At 42.3% G+C, this 18296-nt stretch overlaps 1 protein-coding gene across 1 annotated transcript in view; it reads right to left on the bottom strand.

Annotated features, from left to right (window-relative positions):
* UTP20 (UTP20 small subunit processome component) overlaps positions 1 to 18296 on the bottom strand; it is a 64914-nt gene that overhangs the window by 39349 nt on the left and 7269 nt on the right. The window contains exons 9-23 of the mRNA XM_040597069.1: positions 17685 to 17831; positions 17035 to 17169; positions 15530 to 15607; positions 14679 to 14857; positions 12540 to 12695; positions 11943 to 12031; positions 9447 to 9552; positions 8147 to 8297; positions 7658 to 7720; positions 7171 to 7329; positions 5881 to 5957; positions 4920 to 4999; positions 4399 to 4642; positions 3208 to 3408; positions 1290 to 1380 (exon numbers count right to left, since the gene is read on the bottom strand). Of these exons, the coding sequence (XP_040453003.1) occupies positions 1290 to 1380; positions 3208 to 3408; positions 4399 to 4642; positions 4920 to 4999; positions 5881 to 5957; positions 7171 to 7329; positions 7658 to 7720; positions 8147 to 8297; positions 9447 to 9552; positions 11943 to 12031; positions 12540 to 12695; positions 14679 to 14857; positions 15530 to 15607; positions 17035 to 17169; positions 17685 to 17831 (1956 nt within the window). The remainder of the gene's footprint in view (positions 1 to 1289; positions 1381 to 3207; positions 3409 to 4398; positions 4643 to 4919; positions 5000 to 5880; positions 5958 to 7170; positions 7330 to 7657; positions 7721 to 8146; positions 8298 to 9446; positions 9553 to 11942; positions 12032 to 12539; positions 12696 to 14678; positions 14858 to 15529; positions 15608 to 17034; positions 17170 to 17684; positions 17832 to 18296) is intronic.

Genomic DNA, 18296 nt, shown 5'->3' with positions numbered 1-18296 from the left:
CTGCGTTTTCAGTGTCCAAAATCAGTTACCACTTGTATACTTGGGGAGACTGGATTAAAATGCAGACTGCCAAACCATCACAAGACACTTGTATTTCTTTCCTGTGCCAAACAAAAAATAACTCCTAAGTCTTGATATACAAAGTCTTACTGAGATTTGTCCTCTCTTGAAGATGACTCCTCATAACCTAGATATTAAGAAATACAGATAATTTCCCCAGGCAGCATCCTTATCAGTTCGTCAGTCTCCTACCAAACAGCACAGGCTAGAATCATCAAAGGTCACTTCTCCATGACATCCCTATGCCAGATGGACACACCAGCCATGACAATACATATGTTAAGACAGAGAAATGTCAAACAGTAAGCGATGAAGAAATCTCTCTTCTTACATCAGGCTCTTCTTCACACTGTTTTGAACTGTACACATCTGTCCAATATTTTCCTAAGAATACAGGCAAGCAAACACATGGACCAACTCACTCTTTTCCTAAGCAAACCTCTAAGGTTGATTGAAACAGAGGGAAAGTTCATTACATTCTCAAATTTGCAGAGTAATGAATGGACCTTCCAACTCCCACACTGGGTGGAAATCAGGGAACTAACAGGTTTGTACCATTTAATACAGTTCTACAGCCCACTGACACAGCCTGAGAGAACACAAATTGGGAACAATTAGAGCAAACCCTAATGATGTGAACAAATCCACAATTCAGGAACTAAGAAACCCCAGTAAAACTAATAAAGTGGCCTTTTAAGGAGTGTAGGATAAAGACTGAGAATCCCTCCTCAGAGTCGTATTTTTGACAGTTCCTTCAGGGAAGTTCCTCAAAAAGGAATCTTATCAAACTGAGTATCCTTCAAGAAGAAACTCCGTTTCCTTTTTTTGATGCAAAACAATCTGTTGTTCACACCAACTATGTTCTTTTTAGACACAACACTGTAAGACAAGGACAAATCTCCTCAGACCTTCCTCAGTCGTTGGGTTCAAAATCCTCTTCCAGATCCTGCTGTGCAAGTGCAACAGCCTCCCTCTACAGCCACTCCTCCACCATGCCAAAGACTACTACTTGTCAGCTGCCGGATCTGTATGCATGAGCCACTCCTGGCAAATGAAGCCAGTTATCTCAAAATCAGGTCTTCACTAAAGGGGCTCATTTCAAGTGACGCCTGCTAGAAAGCACTGTCAAGGACAGCTCGGTTCAGAAAATGGCAGGTTTCTGTAGTCTCAGACACTGCATTCAAATGAGTTTATTAGCAGTAATTCTAAAAGCCAGCAAACAGCATTACCTGAGTATATAATGCATTCAATTTCTGCTCCAGATACAATGCACGAGGATTCGAGAATTTAGAGAAAACTTGTAAGTGGGCTATTAGTTGCCTGTAAAACGAAACAAACCAAAACAGAACAGTTATTTTTTAAAATGACCAGAAGAGACAATCCTGCATTACCATAAACAAACGGGGAATTTTTATGATTAACAAGAAGGAGAAACAAACACACAAAAAACCCCAAAACAAGAGGATCCCAAGTCTACAGGCCTCCATTTCAGAGACACAGGTATCCCGTTCCCTCTCCTAAGCAGCTCCTTCCAAATGTCACTTTACTGCACAGAGAAGGCCATTTCCTCAGTAGCACTAGATGGCCTCTGCTTTTGACGAAAAAGGAATATAAACAGGCAGGATGCAGCTTACTACTCTCTGCCAGCCCAGCCTGGAACACCAAACAAGTGAATTTACCTCTTTATTTATTCACTTGTCCTTAACTGGTGCCCACTTCACTCTAGCAACATGAAAGGCTGCGTTTAGCCACAGGCTGTGCTGGACTTACACCAAGCTGTAAGCACCAATGGCAGTTCCTCTACAAGTGGTTGTGTTACCCCACCTCCACTTTAGGGGAGGGGAGAGAGATGACAAGGATAAGGAAGGTGTGAGATCTCCTCTACCATATACACTGCGGGGCTGACCAAGGCTGTTCTCACACAGCTGCTCACCCTGGTAGTTTACACTGAACTCCCCAGACACTTAGCTGGGCCACCTTACTCCATGGCTGGGCTCAGCCAAAGGATGAGTACGATGCCTTCCAGCAACCCTGTGTTGAGCTCGGGGCAGGCGTGGGTCCTCCCGCTGCCTCGGCCAGACCTCACAGCCAGGGTACAGCCCTGCCAGGGCTCTCCTTCCGCGGCACAGCCCTGAGCGCATGAACTATCCAGGGCCAAGATGAAGGGAGGTCACTCCAGAACTCATAAACACGCCTCCCCCAAGTCTTCTATGCCTTTGTTACTGCCACCAGGAACTAATGTTTCCACTTAAGCACATGGACATTTTGAGATGGAGGTTGAATAAAAAAAATTAACAAAACATCATGGACTGACACTGTATTTTAATTGCTACTAATTTGCAGATAAAAGTCAGAATCTAGGAACAAAATGAAACACCTCTAAGACACCTGGGATTAAATGACAATTCAGGTTACACATCAAATATTTGTGTTCCAACATGTAAGGTGACATTTTGAAATTCTGTCATTACAAGGGCCATCCTTTGCAGAAAAAGTGGCAAAAGACAAATCTTTGTGATGTATTTGTAATGGACATTTGACAGAGGTCATCAGAGCAAAAAGACTGATTACAGAAATTGTGGAGAATTCATACAAAGTCATTTTCTCCACGTATTCGGCACTGCAAACAATGACACTACAACAGCTTCTGTAGCTTCTAAAACACCACCAAATAAAAATCTTTGTCCCCAAGAAAAACACCAGGAAAAAGATTTTTAACAGGTAGGCAATGGCAGAATCCCAGTATTAAAATACCTGAACAAATAGTGTCATTTTTCAAAGTGTTTAGCGATACCCATGATTTTAAAAGACCAACACACAGAGAGAAGTCAAGGGAATGCAGCTACAATAGCCTCTGAAAACTTCAGAATACCACATAACTTTTGCTTAAAGCAACACAAACCACAGACTGTCAGCAGGTAATGACATAGCGATAAAGCCTGAGCAGCATCTTTAGATGTTTAGTACTGTGCAGGCAGCGTTTCTCACTCTGAAGTGCTTATAATCCACTGAAAAATTACAAAGTGCAAGCAAGAGAAGAAAAAGTAATATATACAAAAATATTGCTTTTATCTTTTTATCTCAAGACAAGCTGCTGAATTTGCCTTTCTGTGAAAGTACTAGCAAGGGAAAACTAAAAATACTTACTTAGCAGCAGCTCTTCTTGTTTTCTTTTTTGGTAGTCCTAAAGTAATTGGTTCCCCTTCTTTTTCTTCTTCCTCCTCCTCCTCCATAGCAACATCATTCACCTCTTCACTAGATATTTCTTTTGCTACCACTGTACCAGTAGTTTTCTTTCTAAGATCCTGAGATGGAGCCACTAATGAATCTGCTGGGTAGTACTCATTTCTGTGTTTAAACAAACACCAAACCAAACCAAAAACAAAAAGAAGTAATTAAGCAGCGTAGCATTTTTCAGGGTTTCTGCACAAGAATAACTAAAAACTCCACAATCCACCATTCTCATTTACAGCACTGTATTTTAGGAAACTATACGGCTAAAAACTCCTATTTCAGCAAGTATATGCTTCTTTGCCTACAAGTTACAGAGATATAAGGCAGTGACCAAATACACTAAAGGAGACTGGAGGTAACTGGTGGAAAGGAGAAGAGAGACTGAGTCACTGAGTTACTACAGGTCTGTAAAGAGGTTATATGGAGGGCATGGTGCTTGTGGTTGCTTGAGCAGGCAGGTGAACAGCGAATGGCAGCGTGAGAGTGAGGAAAATAACTTACTACAGTATGATTTGATTTTTTCTGGAAGGAAAGCAAAACATAGGTTTTCTAATCATGGAAAAGGAATATGAGAAACCTTCCTCTGCCAAGAGATCACATCTACCCCATATGCACCATAATATCTGATATGTGCACGCCTTGGAACAATCATACATAATCAAGCATACAAGCACCCACTGCTCTCCCTCCAGGGGAAGGAAATTGAGTCGACCTCTAACAAAACCAGTATTTTTCCAGTCCTGGGGAAAATACTTTGCTTTTCTCTGATTCCACATTAAAATGTATTTTCACATTAAAAAAAGGAAATTTATTTCCACTGAAATCACTCCCTGATGGAATAGTGAGGCTGTGACAGTGACAATTCAAATGAACGAGAGATCGAGCAGCACAAATGTACTGCCAGTTTCATTTCAGCCTGCTTCTTGTGCAATGCTTTTACCAGATTCTACAACTCAATCAAAAAAGTTATTTTAACTGGAAACGGGCACCTCATCAGCCATGCATTCAGGAAATAAAGTCTATAATGCAACAGCCATAGTCTTAAAGCTCAGTAACACGTTGAAAGCAATGTGTCCTCTCAACTGAAAAGTAAATCTTTCTTACCTAATAAATCTCAAAAGTAGTGGGGAAAGTTCCCTCGACCTAGGTTCCACCCTGTCTGGAAACTTTTCCAGTGCTTTCCACAGTAGGAAACGGAAGTTTGTGTGGTCCAGCCGCTCGCTGCAATCTGTTCTAGTCCTCAGTTGCTTCAGGAAGACAGTCCCCACCTCTCGTTCTGGCATCTTCTCACTTTCTGTTTCAGCAATGCTTTCCTCCTGCTCATCTAGTTCATTTTGCAGCTCCATTTCTATACAACAGATGAAGAAAATCTCCTCAGGTTACTTCATAATCGCCAGTAACAAGGAAGCGGTCCCCCATTACAAAAGTAATACTTTTGGTGACATGTACCTGTTTAGACAACTGCATTTAACAGTTTTCTCCCAAGCCCCTCCATTCGTGCCCTACACATGACACTGGTAGTCAAGAGCCCTGGTTCTGAATTCCCCCATCACATGTAAATTTGGGGCCCATAAAAAAACAAGAGTCACGTCACTCACAGTTAGCTGGGTGGAACTGTGACTTACCAGCATAGGTAGCAGCCCTCTCCAAATGCTCATATAAGACCTTCCAGAACTGTTTATTCTCCATTTCCTTTGCATGGGAACTAACAAAGCATAAGACAGCATGAAATTAAAGAGAATATAAAAAAAGCCATGTGTCACTAGGCAAGTTAACAACTAAGACAACCAAAGGCTTTGATCACTGCTTTAATGCGGCTGTCTGAAGACAGGACATCTGCACAATACAGCTGTGGCACTGCCTTGCCTTTACGCATGGGTCCCAAATGGCAATTGTTATTAACATAATCTGGTTGTATCTCATGAGTTCAAATGAACTCAAATTGAGTGAAAAAAATGTTCTCAAGTTTTCTACTGACTTCTGTACAGTAATATATAGAACCAAAGGAAGAATTAGCACGGACATATCTTTTGAAGAGCTGGTTTATTTTTTTATTATTTTTATTAATTCACTAGTTTGAAGGGGAAAATCCTATACTTTTTAATCATAAAACAGAGGAGAAAAATCAAGAAGATAACATCGTGCTGAAAGCAGACACTGATTTCTGTATTTAGCTCAGCTGTCACCATGGTAAGTCTTCCTTATTCTTTAGTAGGATTTAGAGGTTTTCCAGTAAGGACAAAAGAGTCAGAGACAGGGAAACTGAGAAGGACTTCTTGCTCCTTTAAGCCTTTGTGAAACACTAATCAAATCCTGCTACCTTTGACTGAAAATACTGATGCTATTTGACTGTATTTGTTTTAAGTTCCCTTTAATAGCAAGAAATAAAATCAGAAACTAAGTTAAAGTCTACACAGGTTGAGATTTGAGAGATCAAATTAATTTCAGATTATTTCACATGAAGGCTCCCATGCACACATCTCCCCCCAAATCAGACATTTTTACCTCAGCTTTTTTTCACAGAACAACGGAAGGAACATTCTGCGAGACCACCACAGACTGCAGCGTGTACACACATATACTCACGTTATGAGTTCAATTACAGGATCCCATAAGGGGCTGAAGTTAATATAAAGCATTCCCAGTAAATACCGAAGAGGCACCTAGAATGACATACAATACCATCTTGAGATGTAAAAAACAATAGTAAAGACTAATGAACCTCCTCTAACCTTTCTTCCTTTCAAAGAGTTAGTTCTCAAAAGTACTACAAGTAATGAAACAAGTCACGTAGATCCTCATTCCTTGTGTCACAGCTGCATGATAAAATCTAGAGCCCATTTACTGTGAGTTGCACTGAGATCTAGTCACCATACCTACGTACCATGAATGTGCACAAACCAGTTCAGCACAGCACGTGATTTGATTGCCTGCCTCCCTCTCTAACTTCAGGGCTGCCACAGCAGCATTAGGACCTCAGAAAGAGGAAAGTCTGCCCTGAGGAGTCTTCACTGCACTAGGCTAGGGGTCCTCAAACTTTTTAACCAGGGGGCAGGCACGCGGATGCAGTGGCAGGCAGTCATCTGTAGCTGCTTGGTTTCCCCCCCCAGCCCCCGGCGGGGGGGGTCTGTAAATACCGGGGGCCGGATTGAGGACCCTGGGGGGCCGTATCCGGCCCACGGGCCATAGTTTGAGGACCCCTACACTAGGCTTACAAGTCCTCTGAACAGACTCCTTGCTGACCTATATGCAGTAGGAATGACCTACAACCCCTCCTCACAGGAGCTTACAAGTAAAGGTAAAAAAAAATTATACAGGTACAGCAACAGCCAGAAAAACAATAATAAAAACCCCCAACCCTCCTACCAAATCCACGATCATTTAAAGTTGTAAAATTGTGAATCTTCCAACATCTAGAAAGCGAGTTCCCCTTTAGCTCAGCAGCAGAGGAGATTCAACAGTCACAGGCATACAAGATTCTCACCCTGCAGCAAGATTCAGAACCCAGGCTCTCCGGTGGGAGTCCCACCATGCTGATGATATGGCAAAGTCATGATTTTAAATTTTGTCATGACTCACTTCTCCCTGGAAACATTTGCCTTCCTTTCCACAATATCAAAACCTGATTAATCTGGTTGTGGGCCATTTACCTAGATACTACTCTTGTTCGACTAAATACACAAAAGAACACAACAGTCCCAAGGACAATGGGAGCTGTGATCCCTACTAACAAGTAAGTTTTCTAAAACCTAATCTGGGACCTAAGAGTTCATAAAAAAATCACTTATTAAAAACTCTGCAATCCATGTGATGGAGTAAGAACGATCTCTTGGAATAAAAGAATGCGACAACAGCTTTTTGACAATAACCACTGACCTCCTGCAAAGATCCACTTGGTATTGCAGACTTCACTATATCACATCTTAGTTTCCTCAGATGGAGAAGTTTCTCTCTGTAATCATTCACTGTTGCTGGCACAAGTTCTGCTTGGAGCAGCGTGGCAAATACTGGCTGAAGCTCCCCTGTGCCATCACCCTGAACAAACAAGTGACACACATTTTGTATGCAAATCTTATTCTCACTGAAAGGTATTTCAACAAACCTACACAAAGGCCCAGCCATTTTGGACCAAAGAACAAAGTCAAGGGACTTGCTCTGGTTTCCACCATTAGGCACCAAAACTCACACATATGAAAACATCACGAGGCAGGTGGAAAAAGGATAAAACTGGAACATGAAAGCACAAAAGCAGAGGACAACCTCTACCAGACACATGCTTTCTTCCTGCAAAGCGGAAAACAGTTCACACAGAACATCAAGCACAGATGGCTTTGAAATGTCAAATGAAAAGTTTTAGCCCTACCTCAATCTGCGTAGAAGGTGGACTCTGAAAATGGTTAAGAATTCGAACAGTCAACAGCCGGACCTATGCAAAGTGGAAACATAACATCAGAAGCATGCAGGAGAACGCAGGCTACATATGCAGACACATACATATCCACACAGAGGTTAATGTTTTGCACAGGAGGCTGATTTCACTAGGTTCCTCCTGGAGTTGAGAAATGGATGAGCTCCTGTAGTCTAGCGGGCGATTCAAAATGAAAACATTAGGTTCCTGCTCTGATTCACCTCCAGGGATGAGGCAAGCCTTGCAGGGCTAAAAGTTAACCTCTGTTAACTCATGCCCCACAGCAGCCTCTTAGAAAGACAGTCTTAAAGAGATACTATGGAACTAATAGCTTTACAGGGTCTCATGTTTCTTCTTTCAGCCTTTATCATTTAACTTAGTTTACTCTTAAATTACATTGTTTAAAATAATTGAGCTTGTACAAGACAATTTGTAAGTGATTACCTTGGAAACACCAGTGGAAATATTAGGGTGCAACTTCTCAAACAAGTCCATTAGGTTCCCTTGGGAAAGGGGTTCCTGGCAGCCACACAATGCCAACCTCGTGTAATACAGATCAGCCAACAGCAACGCAGAGGGGTCTGAAGGGAAAGTGCTAAAACAACAGTGTGTTTTATTAGCATACAGCAAGCACTGCAACAATATAGCTATTGAAAATAAGGCAGTAGTGACAATATTAGAGGAAAATTCCACATGGCTTCAGACTCTGCTGGCACCGGCAGACCGGTGAAGTCAAACTCCACCATCATACTGGCTTACAGTCTCGAAGCTCAATTACCTATGATAGCCCAAGAGGCATGAGATTCCTCCTTTGAATTAATCAGGCCTGTCAAGCTGGGCTAGCAGGATGGACTCACACACACAGAGTGCCAGAAAACAAATCTGCATAGGTCAGACAAGGGCTGCTGCCTGCTGCCCAGGTGCCCAGTCAGTGACCAGGGAAACCCCCTGCTACCTTACATCCCTTCCTCAGCGGGTTTCACATCCCCAGCCCAGAGCTGGCAGAAAAGCACTAGACTGAAGCTCCCTGCCAAGACTTCCTGCCTGATCTGGGCAAGCTGTTTAAACTCCATCATGCCTCAGACATGGGCACCATGATTTCCTATCTGAAAGAGGATGTTCTGAAGCTCAAGCCACCAAAGCCTTGGAGATGCTCCAGCTCAACAGTGATGGGAGACAACAAGTTCAGCAGGATTTGCTGGAGGAAGATCAAGTCTCCCTCGATCCCTCCAGCCACTCAGTTATGTGTGCCAATTATAAGTAGAACAGAGTTACAACAAATAAAACTTGAGCATACAAAACCTCCTCCCACTGTGAAGCCGTCACACGCATGGGTATGTAAGAACACGGTGGAAACCCTAAACCACCAGCAGACTGCAGAAGTTTAGGCTTTTGACACAATTCAGAAAGCGCTGTTCATGTCTCGTATCATTACAATATAACAAACAGGTACTAAATGTAGCACTCCTAGATAAAACTACAACCAATTTACTTGACATACTACCCTGCAGCTGTTTAAGAAAGCTTCGCTGAACAGGAACATACATCTACTTAGTTCTCCAAACAAACAGTGCCTGCAACATTGCTACCTTACCTAACCACAACCTCGAAGCAATGTGCTGTCGTAACACAACGGGCAACACGCGAAGAGGCATGTAACAAGTCCCTACATAAAGGCAACATCAACTCTTTTCCATACCAAGGAGAATCATGAAGGAGCACAGAACAGGCAGAGTTTACTTACGTCACCAGGCTCTTGACACGCTCCACAGGTAACAAATGGAGTATTTCAGAGGACTCTGCCAAACTAAGAAGAGTACTTACAGCTTGGCAGGCCACAAACAGGCTTCCTGGAGCAGAAAGAGAACAAGAACAGCCTGTGTATTTACTCAGCTTTCAATGACTTGTGTTTGTACGGTGCTTACCCATCCTGAAATGGCTGGAGTCACAGAAATACTGTAACATGGATTCCAGAACTGGCACGTGTATTTTCTAGCCATTATCATAACCCATAAAGGAAATGCTCCTCTGGCTATCAAAGTAAGTGCCTACTCCAGTGAACCAGCATTGAAAGCTGCATGCAGCTCCCAGTTTGCATTTGTTTCCATCACACATGCATACATAGAGAGCAGAGATCTGGAGCTAAGCACTGTTGCAGAAATCTTAGACTTCTATACTATAAAAGGCACTCAGAAATGATGCCCAAACTGATATTAATGCAGCAAAATAGAAGCAAAAAGATGCTTCCCCACAAGTGCCTATAAACTCTGGCACTTTTGGCAATGCACTACTTCAGAGCTGTCCCATGTACTTGAAGACTGAATATTTGTTAGTGAATGGAAAGTGGGTTTGGTGAATTTTGTCACAGCATTCACGTTTCCTCCCTAAACCTCTTCACCTCCTTTAGGGATGGAGGATTTTCCAGAAGCACAGGAGAGCCAAAGCCCTTCAGGCAAGAAAAGAGGAGGGAAAATTGCCTTCCTCTGACACTCCTAAGTTAGCAAGTAGGTTGTTTAAAAACAATACAAAATAAAAATTCCCCTCTCCTCCATCTCTTTCCAAGCAGAAGAAACACTGCTTCTAATCCAGGCAAACTGAAAAAAGTTTCTAAAGGATATAATTTTCTTACATTCTGCCAGCTGCAATGGAAAAGAAGGGGAAGTGAGCATCCACTTCCCATTTATTCCTTTTAAAACGTCCCTCTATTAAAAGTTGCTTAATTCCCCAGGTGTATGATGAATCCTGCCCACCCTCTGTACACCACTCTCTAAGGGGCTCCTCAAAGTAAGAAGAAACAAGAAGCAACAGCAGGATGAAGCTTTCTGCATCTATAATGTAAGGGCTCATATTCCCAAACTGTAATCTGCACATCATTTGGCAGTAGTATGCCTCTGCTGGACAAAGATAGGGGCTCCCACCTCACTACAAACGCACCTATACGATCAACAGGGTAAGCACTTCCATACAGGCAGTTAGCCCTGAACAGCTGCCAGGGGTAAGCCGCTGTTGCTCTGTCCCAGTTCACAAGTCAGCTTCCCTGCACTCCACAGCAACTGTGGAAAAACACCCCGTTCTGGGACTTGCACTTTGCCTCAGAGGCCGGGCAGGTCAAATAGGGAGCACAGGGCTGGGGTGTGCCTTGCACAGGCAGTGAGAAGAGCTGGAGTCCTAGTAGAAGGTGAAAGACTTGCAGAGATCATGGAGCTGTAAAGAATGCCGGAGGATGAAGAAAGTGTCCTGGAACTTTAGTTTGGGAGAAGGGTGAGGAAAATCAAGCAAAGATGCGTAGGATGGGAAGACAGGAGGCAGAAGTGTAGGATTGAGGTTGCATTTGTTTTCTTTTATGGGCAAAGGAAGAAACAGCAATGTGCCTCATGCGTGTGCACACACACACACAAAGCTGGTGTAGAGCTGCTCCTAATACCACCAAAGATGAGACCCAAGAAAAGAAAGTTTGGGTATTCCTTTTCTAGGGTAAGTACAATGCGACTAACACAATCACAACAAGCATGCAAACCCTGCAAACAGGATAGAAGAAAAGGCTAAATCAAAAAGGACCATGCTTGACAAAGACTAGACGAAAAGGCAACAGAGCCAATTGGCAGACACATTTAGGAATGTTAATAAAGAGATTTATAAAGGGAAAAGGCCAGACTCTAGACAAGCTCTTTCAAACCAAGGAACAACGAACACTGAACCTGGGGTGTTCCAACACTTGCTCATACTGACACAAGGCCAAACACTTGCAATCCCATGAGTAGCACCTGCCCTGCTCAATGCAAGCTCGGTTAAAACACTTTTTTCTGGCCAGAGAGGGAAGACAACTAGTGATCACCTATGCCTGGAGGGATTTTAGAATTGGTGCCGTCACTTCAGTCACAGGTGGTGATGTCCCAAACTTTGCACTATAGGTTTGTGTTAGTCTAATTGGAGCATCAACCTGGATCTGGTTTACATTGATTTCCATCTTCTTTTTTTGCCCACTTTCTTTTCTCCTTCCCAATTATCTCTGTCCTCCACTTTGCAGAACATCTGCTGCCCCATTATTATTACCAACAGCAAATGCAGAACTGTTTCCTGGAGGGTGTTTCCTCCCAGGCTTTGCTTTTCTAGTTTTACTTGAGCTGGTCAATAAATTTGGATACAATCCTACTGCTATTCATTTTCATGCTTTGTGTTTATACTTTTTTTTTTAGTATATCAACAAAAAGCAAATGAACAGGATATAACCTTAACTGACCTCTGCAGAGGCTTCCTTTGTCAATGGCTGTGAAGAGAGAGTCTATAAAACTTGTCACATGGGGCAGAACGTTTTCTTTGTCCATTGGTCTGTCCAAAATAAACGGGAAGACTTTTACCTTTGTTACACGGACACCTACACACATACAAAAGCTTTCTTTCACATCTATGTGGTATTAAATTACAGAGAGCTCACCCAAAGTTTGAAACCAGCAGCAAACCATTTTTGCTATTTCCAATTCACAATTTAAGTTGTAGCATTCAATGCACCTTCTTTCCAACTATTCCTTCCATGCAAGAACATCATAATTACTGAAAAACCCACTGCCCAGAAAGCACAGCACTTAAAACACAGAAACTGGAATGTATCAAGAACGTGTCTACGTACTAGAGTACTAAATTTAGGCAATCAAGAAAATTATATTGTATTCCTGACTTTACTATTGACTTATAGTATTGCCACACAGCATTTTTCCACCTTCTAACCCCAGCTTCCCCTAAACAGGTCGAGTAATTGTTGTCCTTACTTTACTAAAACGATTTCTGACAGACAGTATTACAGAAATACATGACAACAGTATCTTAAAATATCACTTACCTCATATGTGGCAGTACAACCAAGGCAACCCAAGGCTGTGAAAGGTCAATGATGTCTTCCTTCTCTTGTAAATGGATTAAAGACAGTACATGATCCAACACCGGTACTTCTGCCTTTCCTCCTTGTCTTTTACATGTTTGTTGCCTTGTATTAGAGCTACAAATAAACCGAAACTTTTTAGTAACCCACCACTGCATATCAGAGATGGTTCCTTTTCCTCCCAAGATATTCCAAATTTTATTTTGCTACTTCTAGCAAAAAGGACTTGGACAACCCAAGGTTTTTTTTTCTTTTTAATGTCGTCCACACAAAGCACCACCTAGTCATGCTGAGAAGCATAAAACATGGACCACAAGAAATGTCAGGTCTGTATTTCAAGTTTAACTAATATTTCTAGAAGGAAAGACACTCGTTCTCAGCTGGGCAGCCTCATAACTAGGACATACAGCCTCTATGAGCACCTGCAAGCTGTCTCTGTAATTACTGTTAATAAATCATGAGCACGCTGACACAAATAAGACTAATATATGACAAAAAACAACCAGTAAGGTAAAAGTTTGAGGACTTAAAAGGAACCGCAAGCTGAGCCCAAATCAACAAGCCTATCTGCAGGACTGGACCATACTGCAACATATGAACAGGAGTACTTCACACCCCATGGACAGCAATCTTTCCATTCCACCCAGTGCTTGCAACACCACAGTCAGAAGGCTGCATAAGCTCCACCCTTCAGGAAACAGAGAAGCTAACAAAAAGACATCCTCAAGAATCATTAGAGGTTTAAGAAACAAAATTTATGAGATAAACCTAAAGGAATTAGGATTGTTGGTCCAGAGAAAGAAGATTTCAGATGTTTCTGATGATCAAAGCCTGTTATTTGTAAAAGGCAGATGGATAGAATAAGAAATACTCTGCTGTTTACATTCCCTGCAGGTAAGATAAGCAGCAGTGGATTCAAATTGCAGAAAAGGAAGTTTAGTTCACACACTGAGGACTGAGGGAAACCCTTGCCCCCAACAAAAACACTGAATACCTGTGTAACCATAAAGACAGCAAAGTACTGGCACAGACTGTCAGGGACAGCTGGGGAATCTCCAGAATTTAATAACAATTTGGTCAGACATCTTTCAGAACTGATTTGGGACTTAACTCCATCCTAGGTAGAAGGCGGGATATGCAACTCTTGAGACGTCTCCCAGCCCTAATTTCTACCACTGACATTGCAGGAACACAAAAATGTCCCAAGATCAGTTATGTATTCCATACCACTGAAAATCCAGAGAGATCAATAAAGAAAGAAAACAAGGGGGAAACCCCCAAATTTAATTATTTTGACTCAACCTTCTTTCTCTAGACACTAATACCTCTACTCTATTAAATACGAATAGGAAAAAAACCCTGAGTGGATTACTTTTAGAAAAAATAAAACCTTATATAAAAGGCAATACAAGTCATCACTCTGCAGGTGAAAGTTTTGAATTATCTGAGCTAGAATGATTAGAACAATCATTAGAAGTAGACTAGTAACGGTCATTCTGTGCTTGACAGTGGTTACCTCAAATCTTTCCAAAGAGGCTCCAGGGGTGAAAACCACCATTTCATTGCAAAAAAGCTAGCTTTGCAACTAGAGGCAGTCAAGCTGTGCCAGCACACTGCTGTATCTGTATTAATTACATGCCCCTTGGTATCCAGCTGTGCTCCATGGTAAGACTACAGTACTGCTGCCAAGAAAGCTCCTGGGCAAGATGCCTGCATACAGGAAAGAAAGATGGGGCACTGGCAGGTTAGTAATGATGACAACCTGGACTGCAGCTACACTACTAATCACTACAAAGATTAACTGTCCAACGATGCAGCATGCATGTTGGTGTAACAAATCTCCATCACACACCTACCACAACACTCACTAGTCTTTCTACATCAGGGATAGCCTTTCCAGAGCAGTATCTCTTCTCAAATAATCTCAGAAAGAAAAATGGGATCCTACCGTATTCACTTGGTTTGCAAATCTGCCAGCAACGTTGCCATTTACACAACTCCAGCAAATACTGGGGGGCAACTTTTATGTAGCTCTTCACTGCCTTCAAGCCTGCAGCCATGCAGACATATCTAGTGTTTGCTAAACTTGAGAAGTCTCACCTGACTGATGATTCAGTGAAAACGAGAGGGTACTTTTCAAATGCCATTGAACCAACGGTAGGAGGCTCTGCTTTCACCAGAATGAGTTTAGCCAGAATTGCCATTGCCTCATCCTTTGCAAGGGTATCTGTGCCAGAGAAGCAGCGCTCAATGTACTCTAGAAAGCATGGAAGAAAATGCTGAAGGGACAAAGGGGGAAAAAAAAAAAAAAAAAAAAGTCAAGGATTGGCAAGCCTCTTTAATCATGATCAAATCCACAAAAAACACAAGACACTAGCCACAGAGCAATCCAAACACAAATGAGCCAGCAAAGCACCAAACTTATCAGTCCTGGTGCTCCAAGATACCAGCACACAGACATCCTCTTACCCCAGCAGGGACAGAGATTTGATGTAGAAACTCAGTTTGCCCTAAATTTAGTCTCATCAGGACATTCCAGATCCCCCAACTTCACTTTCACCTCCTACTCATTTTAACTAATTCGATTCCTCCCAGATCACCAGTTCCAGGCCTGACCTATCAGACATCCCTTATTCTTCATTTCCACTTACCTTCTCCAGAACTCCTTCTCTTCATCCCATCCACAAGCATCCCTTTAGCTCCCAACAAACAACCTTCTTTTTGTGAGCGCTGATACCTGTCACCTTGTCTAACACTGAGCACCATTACCAAAATTCAACACAGTGGCATAAGTAACATCTTTCATTCTTACCAGATCACACCAGAAGTATAAATACACAGCATGTCAATACACAAAAATGCTTCAGCATACAAAGCAGGTAAATGTACTATGGATTTCCCAGTTGTTCCCTTTGGCAAGAAAAACAAAATGCACAAAAGCTTCCACCTACCCTCTCAAATTGCTTCATTGTGAACATTGCTTCGGAGAAGTCCAAAAGAAAGTGCCATTCAAATCTACTTGCAAATACCTGTAAGATGTAAATGAAAGGTCGACAGGAACACAATAACAAGATACATTTCATAGTCAGCTCTCCACTACCCACGGGACATTTTTCTGGTTTATGGATCAACCATGCTTTGAACCTGAGACATCCAGCCTGGCTCTCCATTCATGGCTAGCAGGCTTGTTAGTTCAGGCACACACAGCAATAGTTTCCAGTGACGATTCAGGTAGAGAAAAACACAGTCCTTTTTAACAGACCCTGCTGACACAACTCTTAACAAATCCTCCAGGATCCAAGCTGGCTCTGTGCAAAGCCAGCTTAGGTATCTCTTTAGTGTGATGTGGAAAATGTAAGCTGAAAGTTCTAGGACCGCAGCATAGACACACCAACTGTGAGGAAAAAAAATAGGCCTAAAAGACCTTTCAACTCCCCATTTTTTCTGCATAGCAGGATGTAGAAAGTTTACCACCTCATGGGCAGAGCCAACCTCTGTGCTTCTGAAGGACCCAAGAAAGGAATGGTCCTTTGAGATATCCAGAATCAGTGCTCCTCAATGCTGAGATGTGCCACATAGAAATACGCACCCAGACCTTTCTTTCCCAGGCCCTTCAGAAGACAAGAACAGCTTTAAGCCTCCTCCAGTTTAACAGAAGCCCATACAAACATCCTCAAATGTTTGAAGGACCATGTTTCCTGAGAGAAACTGGACTCGTGCCACAGGCAGAACCAATATTACTTCAACATAAGCCAACACTGAAGACCAGATGAAATTTCATCTTTTTTAAACAATTGCAACAGCCTTGTTTTCCCATTATAAATCATGACACCTTCCCTTGCAAGTATTTTTTATACACACAGTACAACTATACAGTATATATATAACAACAACAGTCCACACTGTAAATTGCAAAATTATAATGTACTGTAACAGAAAATTAAAGACTCAGACTGCATAGTAGCATCTCCTATTAATCTTCGCAACACTGCGTGCAGCTAATCCTGTCAAAGCTTCAGAAGCAGTGGTAGTACTGAAACGTGTCTGTCCTTCTACTTTCTACATCAGACTGTGCTTGCCTGAACCTTGTTCACAAGGCTAAGCCATGCTCACTAAAACATACTTTTTTCACTAAGTCCAATTCACTGACATGCTTTATAATCTAAGGCAGAACGTGTCCCTCCTTTCTCTACAGAGACTGCAAGTATTTGAATCAGAGCCTGGTTTTCATTGCAAAGGTGTCTGCCAGTTGCATTTCTACACTGACAGTCTGTGTAAGACTGTCAAGGAGCCCCAAGACCTCAGCAGGCATTTAAGGCACTGGTCAGTTTCTCCCTTATCTGTGCAAGAAGGCTAAAGGGAACCTTGTAGTATATTTCCTAGCCTCAAGTGGAATGCCCTGAAATCAGCCTGCTCTAGGGAACTTGAACTCTGGGATTTCAGCTGTCCTTGTTACCTTCTCAACAGCTTCCCTGGTCAAAGAATCAGGCAACAAAACATTCTCGGCCAGCAGGAATGCAGAAATGGTGTTCAGCAGGGTCTTGCAGCAAGATGATGAGAGATGTGGTGTTTGTAACATTTTTATTAAAATCTGAAAAGAAAGAGAGAAAACTGACGTTAGTCTATGAAGATAGTGATTGTCTGGTCTGAATGACCTGGACAGTCCCTGGAGCAGGAGGGCATGGTGTTCTAAGCTTCAGCCCACAGAAATTAATCCTGACAGCCCTGTCAAAGTTTGAAGGCACTAAACCTATATTTGAACCCAACGGGGTCAGTCAAACGTATGTGAATCTGGTAGAATTGCTCTAACATTGACATGGGTGTCTCCATCTCCTCCACAATGGCAGGAACTGGTCTCTAGAAGCAGCAGCCTGCTTTCTCCCTTGCTCATTTAAAGGAGAACTACACCAGCATTACAGTACAGAAGTAAATTCTAATGGATCAGCAAGGTAGTCCTCCTCAAAACAAACATTTCTGTTCACTCTACTCAAATCCCGAGCCTAATGGCGCATCAGAAATGTGTACAAGTGCTTCAGCTGACCACAAATCTTCCATATTTAATTGATACTTCTCTGTCACATCAGTCAAAGTGATGGTCTGACCTACCCGACAGACTTCTTCAGGCAGTGAGATTTTGGATCCATTTGCATGTTCCACTAGGATCAGATAAGCCTGCAGAATCCTTTCCACCTGCTCTGAAGCCAGACAGCAGTTGGCCTTAGTTATTTTCTTCTGCAAGTCTAACAGTGACTGCTGTTTAAACAAAAAAGGAAAGCAAACTGTTTCAGAGAAATGATCAGATGCTGTTTCACTTACTGCTATTTGAAAGGCATTCTAACGAATCAACACCTCGTGTTTCCAACGGACTGGACTATTGTTGACTCTCTCGTTCATGTTCAACAAACCAAATGTTGCAGAGACACTATGTGATTCCCATTATGTAAACACATACATCCCAGATTCCTTGGACAGAAACACAAATACCTCCTAAGATGAGTGTCTCCTGAAAGGCCAACTCATGACATACAAAATAGGAAAGAGGGAGAAACACTTGGGCCCAGACCCACAATGTTATGGAAGTGCCCAGCTTTCACTGGAATTATCAGAACTTAGGTACTTTTACACTTCAGGCATCATTATGCTTATGGGAATGCTGAGAGATCACTTGTATCATTTACATTATACAGACCATGGAGCTGCTCTGGATCACTCCCCTTA

Source organism: Falco naumanni, chromosome 5 (assembly GCF_017639655.2).
Source record: "Falco naumanni isolate bFalNau1 chromosome 5, bFalNau1.pat, whole genome shotgun sequence".
Taxonomy (NCBI): domain Eukaryota; kingdom Metazoa; phylum Chordata; class Aves; order Falconiformes; family Falconidae; genus Falco; species Falco naumanni.
This window is presented reverse-complemented; position numbering and strand designations above follow the sequence as displayed.